The 12,031-nt window shown below is 42.7% G+C and overlaps 1 protein-coding gene across 3 annotated transcripts in view; it reads right to left on the bottom strand.

Moving 5' to 3' along the window:
• Positions 1-832: 832 nt before the first annotated feature.
• The window catches only part of LOC135396612 (gephyrin-like), a 29,889-nt gene continuing 18,690 nt past the window's right edge, over positions 833-12,031 (bottom strand). For 2 of the 3 annotated variants that reach the window (XM_064627666.1, XM_064627665.1), the window contains 10 exons: positions 9,242-9,334; positions 9,135-9,190; positions 8,473-8,592; positions 5,795-5,853; positions 5,585-5,738; positions 5,070-5,191; positions 4,880-4,967; positions 4,755-4,828; positions 4,526-4,694; positions 833-1,178 (listed from right to left, as the gene is read on the bottom strand). In XM_064627666.1, the coding sequence (XP_064483736.1) occupies positions 954-1,178; positions 4,526-4,694; positions 4,755-4,828; positions 4,880-4,967; positions 5,070-5,191; positions 5,585-5,738; positions 5,795-5,853; positions 8,473-8,592; positions 9,135-9,190; positions 9,242-9,334 (1,160 nt within the window). In that variant the 3' untranslated portion in view covers positions 833-953. The remainder of the gene's footprint in view (positions 1,179-4,525; positions 4,695-4,754; positions 4,829-4,879; positions 4,968-5,069; positions 5,192-5,584; positions 5,739-5,794; positions 5,854-8,472; positions 8,593-9,134; positions 9,191-9,241; positions 9,335-12,031) is intronic. The other variant, XM_064627667.1, reaches the window with a different exon arrangement.

The raw sequence follows: 12,031 nt of genomic DNA, 5'->3' as shown, positions 1-12,031 counted from the left end.
GAAAGGAAAAGCTCTTCTGAATCCTATGGCAGCTTTTCCGGTATCAGACGTCCACAAGCTAGCTACAACATCTTTGCACTTTTCAAATTTATAATAAGCTTCAAATCATTCATACCTTTGCATTAAAATGGAGTAATTTAAGATGTGAGACGACCACCACAAAGAGGTGCTATAGCCAATATGTAGTCTCTTATCTGAGGCTGTGGCACACATTTCTGTTGTCTGCAAGGCAGCTTTTTCCAGTAACTTTATTCTCGGATACGGAAGCCACTGAGTCTTAGTCACTGCCCTGTACAATCTTTGTGACAACAGCAGCACCCTCCAAGTAAGTTACCTTTGCAGATCTAGTGTGTTGCTGTGCCACAAGCTGACGACTATGTTTGGTAAAAGGGACACAATTACAAGCAATTCAGAACAAAAGTGAGGGCACACATAAGAAAGTGATATAGTGGTTGGCCCCTGAGGTTTCCTATCTGAAGCAGGCCCCATAAGAAATCTTTGATTGCCAACACAGTGCAAATACCCTACAACTAATCTTTAAGCCTCATTTATTAGTGTACATATGTAAATGCTGATTGCCATTACTGTGGCATTATGTTTAAAAGAAAAGTGGATGCTTGGTATTTATTATTGCTCAGTTATACACAGTGTAATTTTGCACTATCAAAGCTATGCATTGGGCTAGCACACAATTCGTTTCTGGTCTCTCCCTTTTAGATAACCATGCACATGGAAGGATATCTGAATTGTGTACATTACTATTTTGAATACAACAGACTACAGTTGAAATGTTTTGTTGTCCTTATTATGACATGCCATTTGTCAACAGAAGTGAAACACAGATTATTTATTTTTAACCTTAGTGCCATGCCTTAAAATATTCCATCAGGACAAAGACTCCCCAACCAGATTAATGGCCAGGTAATTCCGACTGTGATAGTAGCCCTTAACATCTATGTTGAGAGCAAGAGAGCCTCCACCACTGAACCAGCTTCCAAGTGAGAGCAATCTGTAGTGCAAGCTGGTAGTGCTAGCAGTGCATTGCACCCAACAAAGCTGAGAAGCCTGCTGCTCCTCTGATTGCCTGTGCTTGATGCCACCGGAAGGGGACTGGCAGACCAGGTGAGCATGGCACGATGATATTCAGGCCTTGGGTCCAATGCTACGCCATGTGACAGCTAGAGGAGACCAAATGGTGAAGGATTTTGAGCACCTATTACAGCCCCTTCCATAAATGTTTCGTTTTTGGCTGTGGCAGACTGTGCAACAATTAACATGCTCTTGGGCACGAGGTCTTTGATCTATGCGCCTTCTAGAAGCCCCTCAAATCCAAAATGAATTTAAGTAGTGAGAACCCGTATGTGAATGAGTGATATCACTCTGTGATATATATGTAGAGCCTGAAGTTTTAGGGTTTAACCTGATTCTTCCCCGAATTTGCACCCCGTATTGATGGTTGCCTCTTTAGGGTGAAACCTGATTTTTAACCAGAAAATTGCCCTCACTGGGATGTCTGTAGGAATGCACTAGCTTACCTGTTAGGCAGCAAATGCAGTTACATCACTGTTTGTACCAAACCAGTACAGTTAGGTTGAGTAACTGAGCCTGATTTCTCCCCGAATTTAGGATACGGGAAGTTTTTTTCACACAAATTTGCATGAATTTAGTGCACATGTTTATTCTACTCTTCCTTCCACTACATGTCTGTAGAATATTCTGCGAGGATGTCCCTCGTGTGAACACATGGTTATAGCGCTTAATGACCATGGATTAATTCAGATGGCACCCGGATTCAATTGAATAGCGTCTCGATTTTTTCAGATGGTGCCCAGATTAAATTGAATGGTGCTTGGATTATTTCAGATGGCACATAGACTAATTCAGATGGCACTTGGACTAAAATGGATGGGAAAACCTGTAGTAATTAAATTATTTTATGTAGTTATATGATAGCTGCAACTACCTAATGGAAAATAATTATGTTCCACATGGCATGATAATGTAATTGCAGAGGTAGTTGAAACCGCTAGTTAGTTACAGGTGTCCTTTTAAAATGGAGTTAGTTAGTAGTATTAATTTCTTTCTAAAGAGGTAGTTTAGCTAAACTACTTTGATAGTAGCAAAAGCCAATCACCGGTGCCCACACAAAAATTACTGCTGAATATGTCAAAGCTTGAAAGAATCGTTACGTGATTCAAGAAAGAATCAAGAATCAAAAGAAAGAAGCAGTATTAAGTGTAAGTGTTACACACGTTTGCACATGTACTGGACCTCTAATCTCAATTCTGATCACCACAAGGCAGAAATGGTACGAAGCCACTAAAATGACATCAGTTTCAAAGGCAGATTGCTGCTTAGCACTATGCTTGGAAATGATGACATGGTGTGATTTAGTAACTTATGCCAACACAGTGTTAGAAACAGACATGAAAGACAGACAGAAAACACTGTAGACAGTCAAATTTTCTGGGAAGTCATGGACACACATGTCAGCTGCCGACACCTCACATTGTGTTGCCAAGGGGAGGAACTTTAAAAAGTGTGATAATCCTTATGTGCTAGCAGCAAAATGTATTTAGTTATTACACAGCACCATTTTTAAAAGTTGCCATCTTGGTGTATTTTAGTATTTTGGCAGTTAAAACTAACAAAGTAAGTCAGTAAGTAGTAATTTAGTAAACCAGTAAAATTAGCAATTTTAGTGTTTTCCTCCTTTCAGATGCTCTTCCTTTCAATGCTGGAGCCAAATTACAATCAAGAATATGTGTTACCCTTCAGCTTGTATTTTTGAGTCCTCATAGCAAATAACGTAGCCGTACAGCTAAATATAATTAGAGCCCTCAGTTTTCGGGTAAAACCCGATAAAGACCGTTTTTACCCCCGATTTACATAAAAATAGTTCGGGTTTAACCCGATAAAACCCGTAAACCGGGCTTGCGAAAGTGCAAACCAAGGACTTGAGCCGCACACGCGAGAACTACGGCAATCGCGCGACCGCTCCCGACAGCGCCGCGTCTTACTGGTGAAGTAAACAAAACATGTCGGGTTTGGATTTGTGGACGCTGGCATGCAGGTCCGATTTCTAGCGTGAAAAATGTTCCTTTGGTAGGCGTCACCATTTGAATGTTGGCTTCACCTAACACTTTCGTGTATTGCTGTCAAGCCCACTTCAACGAATGCTTGGTGTTGCTTTAAGTGTACGTTTGTAGATTTAGCGGAACTTTTCGATTCATTTATTTGTGTTACGGGAAAGCCATCTTTAACCTATGACATCATACACTTTGTTTAGTGATATATTAGGTTAGATTAGTGCGGCTGTAGCAGCTTGCCTCGCACTCCCAACTTCATTATCGAAGCGGCCATGGCCCTATTAATCTAACCTAACTTCACTAAACAAAATACAGAAACTCTCACTAAACTAACCTAAGACATCATCAACTTGGTTAGTTCAGTGATAAGTTAGATTAATGGGGTCATGACAGCTTCCCTTGTCCCTCAAAATCCATTTCAATGATGAGGTGAAGCTGCCTTGCACATTGGCAACGCCAACCAGAGTAATGCCCTGGTTTCGTACCAAAAATGCCCTGTGTTTTTCACACCCGAAGAAATGTAGTCTGCTACATGAAAGCTTGTGTCAATAAGTAAGTTGAAAACTTCAGTGTTGGATTTTTGTACTGTTAGTGCTTTCCGTGGATGTCGACGAGACCCTTTCTTGTGCTGTTACCAAAAATAGCAAAGGAATCAGGAAAAATCATGCTAAACAGCAAAGAAACAAAGAGTTAAGCAAAGCTCGGCGTTCCTTGAAGTGGGTTTGCCCGCAATACACGGAAGTGTTAGGTGAAGCCAAATTTCAAATCTTGTAGGGAGTATCTTGTATCAGCAAAGTACGCGGAGTAGTAAAGAGGATATAGCAACAGCCAACGATATACGAGGCATACCAACGCGAGCACGAGCATGCTCTCAACGCTCATCGATGGATGACACTTTACTGAACATGCAACTTATTCTTTCTATAAACAGGGGCCAGTACAAGCCTTAGTGGTTATACAGTGAATTATCAACCAGTTTCTTAATAAATATTCTTTCATTTAATTTCAACACTCCACAGACCGACCGCTGTGGCGTCGCTCATGATCTCAGTTGTCTCGCGATGTAAACCCCCAATTATAAATTGATTTCAACACATTTTTTTTTTTTTTTTCACCTGAAAATACATCACTTCTCAGTATATCACCCGATTTTACCCTGTTTGGCAGGTCCTGATTTTCAACCCGATATTTACCCCCCCGATTTTCATAAAAAATAAAATTCGAAAACTGAGGGCCCTAAATATAATGGTAGACTGCTACATATAACTTTAATTAGGATTAGAATTGCACCAAACACAAGTAGCATATATGCACACAAAATGATGCAATCATCAACAATGAATGTCTTGCTCTAGCAGTTATGTGTGAAGCTGTGAACAAACATACTAATGCATTTATACCCCTAGAGCTACCCCAGACAAAGGCATGTATGGTACCTTTGCTTTTGCAACACTAGGGAAAGGTCTCCTATGCCCAGCCATTTTCCTCAGTGCTGGCAAAACAAAGAGATGACAAGTTGTTGCGCAGGACACTGGATTTCCTGGCAAGGCAAACACCAGCTTTTTCTTATTCCTATGGGTCAGTGTGGCAAATGTGGTGGGCTTCCTACCAAAGGAGAGAAAACAATTTCGCACAGACCATATACTCAAGGTTAAAAGGGCTTACCCTGGTTTCATACAAACTCTTCCAAAGTGTATGGTGGCCGCAAAGTCCTCCAGGAGGACATCTTTGAGGTAGTCCTTGAAAGGATATATCACGTCAGATAGAGTACCTCTTTTTTTGTTGCTTACCTTCTCTCCCATAGAAACCCCTCCAGATGAAATAACCACATCAGCAGCATCTAATGCTTCTTGAAGCTTTGTTCTTGTGTCACTGCGACTATGACAAATATTTTGTGCGCAAGAAAACAATTTCAGCAACCAAACAAGCATGTGCAGATCTCACAGCACAAAAACAATGTACGGGGTCTGTGTGCCTTACTTGTCATGTGCAATTCCTGCGTCCACTGAAGCAAAGCCATTCGCACGAAGCAGCGCCAACAAGGTGGTCTTGTTGCTGTCACGGATTTGTCCAGGCTCAAGACTTTTGCCTGGTGGAACTACCTGGCAAAGACATTATAAAAAGTAATGACAGTAACAATGAACTCCATTCACTAGTACAACGTAGAGATGGGGCTGCAGGGTCAGCACCAAGTCACAAACTAAGCGAAGAGGATTTCCAGTCACTTTGACCATTACACAACTGAAGTGGCAGTGCTGTTCATTTTTTTTACCACAGTTGTAACTGACTGACCCATGTCACATATCAAATTACGTCCTTTGTGCCATACTTTGTAATTTGCGTGGCTAAATTTTAGAAGCCCTACTATATGTACAAATAACTGAGCAGGTGACATAGTAGTATGTCACTGCACCATCTGTGCAAAACATAACTGTACAGGTAATCATGAAAAAGCAGATTGTTTCGGGAGTACAGCAATATGCTTTTCAGCATACCTCATTTCCTGTGGAGAGAAGGGCCACTTTTGGCAAGACGTGAACCGGTACCCGTAGCTGTCCAACTGCTGCCAGTAGCCCCAGCTCTGGTGCTTCCAGCAGATGACCCTGTTCCAGAACCACCTGCCCTTTTTCTATGTCTGAGCCCACTGCACTGAAATCTCCTGTTCTCAATATTGTAGCCATCATAATACCCTCTTAACACTGTACCGGATATCCTGGCCCACAGTAGCAGCTTTGAGCACCTCAATTTCTATCTCTTGTGATCCCTGGAAAGCAAAACAGATACTGACAGTTCAAATATCAACCAGAAATGTCTTTTCAAAAAGGACATTTTCTTCTCATGATTAAGGGTGTTCCTCAGCATAGAAACGATGCGCAATGTTCATAGTCTTTGTGCAAAGTTCGCGCTCTTACCCTCTAGTATCTCGAACACATATAGTCGAGCCCGTTTATAACGATATTGACGGGAACGTGAAATCTAATCGTTATATCAGAGTATCGTTAAAAACGAGCTGTCGAGAAATTGCTGCTCGGGTTTGCGTAAACGATAAAGTAGACCACCACAAGTAGAACGCCACTGAACATATGCGTGTTTGTTGTGAGCGCAGAAGCATGTTATCTCTAAATTGACGCAGCTGTGTGCCGAAAGCTTTTGATAACATAATCGCCGATATCGGTGAGCAAGAACAAGGTGAGGCGCCGCACGTTTTGAGATCGACGACCTCGTCCATTGCTCGTCATCCGATGCCGTAGTCATCACCGTTTTCACGATCGGGACTGCGTGGTCCATCGGGATGCGCCTCCGGCACGGGTAATCCGTCGACGCGTGTTTGGGTGGCGACAGGGAACTGTCTGCCAATACACGTTTTCGAAGGAGCGGTACTTCACAACGCGGTTTTGCACCAGTACGAAACCCGTAGAGCGCATGCAACGTCGGGTCGAGCCACGCGTCTTCCCTGGTCAAAAAGCGTCCCGGAACCGCGGACACTATCGTAGCGAGCACGCAGCAAAGCAAGAAAAAAAGCTTGAAGACGAGAGAACGATGTGGAGAGGGAACAACGTTCTCTACTTCGCGCAAGCCCCTTCAGCCCTTTCGACGTTACGCATCTAATCCCTGGCAGTCATGCGCGGATAAACGCACTGCGTTCTCACTTTAGCGCGCACGGAGGCGAAGGCTCGTGAAAATGCCGATGTAATTTGTTTTCAGTGAAATGGTGCAATCTTGCATTTTATTTTGCACTCGTTTTACCAGCCGCTGGGAGATTTCCGATTGCTACATGCGAGCAAGCGCTTTCGCGGCGATCGTTATATCGACGTTTTGTTTACATGTAGTTCAATGGGTGAGCTGACGGGTACCAGCAATTCGATCGCAATATCGGAGTTAAAGTTCTATCGTAATAAACGGGCTCGACTGTATTTTGCACATTCTCCCCCGCCTCTTTTTTACATCGCTGTTTAATGTAGGGCTCGTTCATGTTCACAATATCTCAGTTGCACCGGGTATCATCTGGCATTGGCAAACATCTATGAAAAACACGAAGCAAGAAATAAAAAGTGCTTGCAAATGCATAATATTGGCGTGGCAAATGTACAGAATAGCCAATGACTGGCTTGCAACTAGTACCAATAGCGTACTGGTGCTTAAAACAACCTAAAATGCTTCACTCACTATGGTTAGAGCCCCTAGTTCTCCACGAATATGAGATTCCGCAAAATTTTATTTCGCGGAATTCGCAGGGTCTCGTGGAATGTGCTGTTTCCCACGGAATCTGCAGTTTTTTGCGGAATATTCAATATCCTACAGAATTGTGTAAGAATTTCAATCAATCTTCGACCTTTTCGTGGGTTAAATATGACCAGTCGCGACTGCAATGCTTGTGACACCACTAATAATGCTGGCACATACACGTCTGAATGTGCCAGAACGAAAGGAAATGTAACAAAAGCAATGCCTGGAGAGTGATTTAGAAAGTTTAGTCTAACTTTCTTTGTGCACTGAAAAGTTACAAAAGGCTGGAAAAGCGTGCGGGATGAGTCGGTTATACGATCTTGGGAGAATTATGCTGCACTTTTTTTGTTTGCTTTTGCTTGCGGAATCCCGAGGTTTTGTACATCCCACTTCGCGGAAAAGTAAATTTTCCACCGCAGAAAGCTAGGGGCTTTAACTGTGGTTGTGACAAGCTACAACATGCTTGAGGTAAAGGTTTGTACAGCCATCTAAAATGGGCCAGGAAAACCACTTTAACAATATGTAAATGCACTAAGAATGTATGGTGTGGATCAGCAGTAGTTACTTTAGTAGGACAAAGGGGGGCAAATAACCCTGTACTGACTGTGTTCTGTTTGTATGAAGCAATTTAACGTTCCTTCTGAACCTGCACTCTGTTATAAGTAGTTCACTATTTTGGATAGAAACAGAGCTAGGACTTGCCAACGGGAACAATCTGGAACCGGGAACAAATGTATATAGGGTTTCTTGTATTCTGTGATTATACTTTCCAACCTATTTTGAGGTAAGGCAAAGGTAAGTTAAAAAAGAGAAGTTATCCTGTTATCTAATGATGGCATAAGCCAAGTCAAACTTGTACTAATACTTGTATTAATCACCAAAAATGAGAAACTCCCAAACATAAATAATGCAAGTGTGAAGAGCACAAGATTTGTTTTTGCAAGTTTCTGCAGTTTTCCACCAATTCCATGCAAATTGAAACAATTACATGGCCAGTGCCAATTCCAGAAATGCACAGCACCGCTGAGAAGCATGAAGATATGTTCAATAGAATTTATGTCAGATGGACATTATGTATCAGAGTTTATAGATAGACAGGGCAGCACTCGTCATCTCTGTGCATGGCTAAACGAAATGAAAACGAACAGCCACTCACATCAGGGCTTGCTCGCAGAAGGACCGTATTTTCCACTGGGACAACTGCATCACATGGGTAGGGTACAGGAGCACCTGTGCTGATGCGGACACACTGACCACTGCACACCCTGGATGTAGGCTGAAAAGGGGAAACAGTTACTCAAAGCTTTTCTTTTTCCTTGTGAAGGTGTTCCAAAATAATGACACCTTATTTGTAGAATGGAGGGTGATAGTGCAAATTCATCATCCCTAACTGCCAATACAGTACATGTGCCGTACAGTGTATCTATACTGTACACTATTTTTATGTATATTTATGCGTAAGTAAATATGGGCCAACCTCTCAATACTAGCAGACCATATGCTGTCAGTCCCCCCCCCCCCCCCCATACTATCCCCTGTTTGCTTTTCTTTTTCTTTTTCTTTGTTTTATTTTTATTTGTCTTTCCCTTCCTTTTTTCCTTTTTCTCTTTCCTGGGAATAGCAAGCCGCCGTAGCGGTGGCTAACCTTTCCCTGCTATTTTTTTATATAATAAACATATTCCACCCCCCACCCCACACACACACATGCACGCACATGCACATACACACACACACATGCACACTTCAGGTACATTCATCACACGTTGCTCGACTCTAACACTTGTAGCCTTGGCCAATTTGGTCAGACCATGTACATACATCATCTCCAGCACTGACCGCATCCATCACCAGCCGTGGACCTGATCCATCTGAGGCTGCAAATATAAGGCTCTGAGATCTTTACTCCTCCTTCGTTGAATGCTCACCCAAGACAGCATAGCCATCCATGATGGATGCAGGAAAAGGTGGAAGTGGGTCGAATGCATGCACTGTTTCTACCAGAACCCTATGGAGTGCTTCTGTAACATAATAAACCAGGTTAGAGAACATCATAGCACTATGTTGCAGTAAAAATTCAATGAAACAGTGCTCTGCCTGTACATCAGTTGAACATCTACAGGTATGATGTGTTTCAACATCAGATTACAACACTTAGCCAAAACACTTGACGTGATGTCTCCAAGAAACAATGTCCTTTTTCCTCACTCTCTTCTCTCCAGTTAAGTTTTATCTTTACAAAATCTATACATGACCTTTAACAATACTGTAAAGGTACTTTTGGTCTTGCTGAACACTGATTACTACAGCGCGGATAAATATGCACTAAAAATTCCTGAAATATGCATGCAACTATGCATCAAAAATCTCCAAAATATGCAGCAAAAAGCCTGAATAAATGCAACATTTTTCCATGTTCTTGGTATGAGAGCAGTGCGTTGAATGCACATTTGACTAATTTCCAGCATTTTACAGTTGACACATTAAAATCCTTAGGAGCACACAAGAAAGAAAACTTGCATAACAGGTATAAACCATGCAGCTGAAGGCTTTGCACCGCAGATTAAAATGTGAACGCAGTCAGTCTTCATAACGGTAAAGAAAGCGGCAAAGGAGAAGTACGGCTTATCGACCACACACGCACCTCCAGAGCCGTAGCGACGGGGGGCTAGAGGGGCAGCCGCCCCGGCGCCAAACGGCAGGCCCTGGCAGGTTGGTTGGACAGGATAAAACGGGAATTAAGAAAATTTGAATCAACGATCTCTGCAGTGCAAATGAGCGCTTTCATTTCTTTGTTTACATGGCTTCTGACGGCAGTGGGAGAGGGGGGGCGCTTCTGATTTACCCTGCCCTGGGCGCAAACTTGCCTCGCTACGGCTCTGCGCACCACAAACATACTCTGACGCCAAGCAAGGGCGCGACCATTGAGCACCGAGCTGTAAGGTGGAAGCTGAACACCACACCCCTTAGAAACTGGAAAATATTCGATTCTGACTGGAATTTTCTCGAAAGAGGACCAAAAGAATAAGCCTTCCCCAAAGATGACGAAAGCTCGATCTCGCACCAGGCCATACGAAAATGTGGTAAAATATGCACTATGCATGCATTTTCATTCAAAATATGTCATAATGGGCCAGACATGCATTTATGTGCACCATAGAACCTTTCTAAAGAGCCCCAAACCAAAACCAAAAACGATTTTTCACCGTCAAGACATGAAGTCATATCCATAAAAAAAAACATGCATTTGCATGAAAATCTGTGCTCTGCTAGTTAGACTGGCAGTGAATACATGACAGTTGCATTGCTCCATGATAGGATTCATGCAGTCTATAGGTCAGTGTACTTAAAGAAACATGGAAATTAGATTGCAGATTGCTTGAAACCCAGATTTATTTGTTAATGCCAATAACGTGCAACATTTTAGCTGTGTCTCATCACTGCACAATTTCAATTTTGAAAAACATTCTGAAATGTCAGCAACACACAAGGCAGCAAGCCTGTGGTGGCTCCGCACCAAACTGCTGGTGTGATGTTGAGACAACAGGAGTGTTTTTTTGTCACTATGATCATGACAGTGACCACATACTACATATATGTTTGTGACTTTATGTTGCTCTATGGTAACACTACATGTAGAAAATCGAGTGAGATGGCAAAGGCGGATCAAAGCAGAATCCTCTAGTCAGGAACTGCCAAATATTTCACAGAGACTGCTCTTCTGTTTAACAGCCCCTGTTCAAGATGTCAGCAGATCCAGACCTGAGGCTCTTGCTTCTATCTATGGTGACACTAGTTAGTTAAACAAGTTTGCAAGCTGTTAAGATGGCAGATTAACTGGTTTTTCAGCCGACTATCCATGCCTGCAAAATGTTCTTCAAGGAAATGGACATGAAGTGGAAAAATGACTGACATGGCAACACTTACAACACCCCCCCCGAGATGAGAATCCTGGGAATATCCCTGGCCCTCCGTATTTCCATATGTACATACTTGCCATATTCCATGCCATACCATATTTACTCGCATAGCTGACATGATCTTGCGTATTTAGCACAATCCAAACTTGTGAAGACCTGAACTCTATTTTTCCTGCATGCTTCACACGCTGCTACTATAGCGGCATTCTCGGCTCGGCTCGCGTGGTGCTATCCACCACAGCCCAGCTGTCTGGCATGTTTCTGGGATTGAGAAAGATGATTGAGCAAAGCCTTGCAGTGGGGTGGTTGGTTCCAACTGCCACACACATGCATGCGTGGCTTTTGTTTTACACGGTGCTTTTGGTTTCTCTGCAGTTGAAGACAGTTTGTAGGGTACTTAGATGCGCTGGTACAAGAGATGTGCAGTGAGCGTCATATCGAATTTGAGGTAATACCGGAAGAACCAACGTTGATGCATGGGCCAACCAACTGCTGGGCGTTTCTGCTAACAAACCTTCCAGAGAGAATGTCCAGGGACTGCATACAAAGCACATGGATACCGGGGAACACAGTCACGGAAATTGAGAAAGTGAGGTGGCTGCAACTAGTTCTGGAGTGGAGCGTGATATTTCTCAGTATTATTGTGAGAGGCAACCAAAATCTAATCAGCGGTGGACAATTGCAGAAGATGACCTTGGATGCAAAGATTGCGAATTGTGATTGTGATTCAAGCAGTGACGATTGATTCCTGTTTGTTTGTCGGTTCCAGGGCACCGATTCATATATTTTGGAGCGAAA

The sequence above is a fragment of the Ornithodoros turicata genome, chromosome 6 (assembly GCF_037126465.1).
Source record: "Ornithodoros turicata isolate Travis chromosome 6, ASM3712646v1, whole genome shotgun sequence".
Lineage (NCBI taxonomy): Eukaryota > Metazoa > Arthropoda > Arachnida > Ixodida > Argasidae > Ornithodoros > Ornithodoros turicata.
The sequence above is the reverse complement of the archived record's forward strand: the minus strand, read 5'-3'. Positions and strand labels throughout refer to the sequence as shown.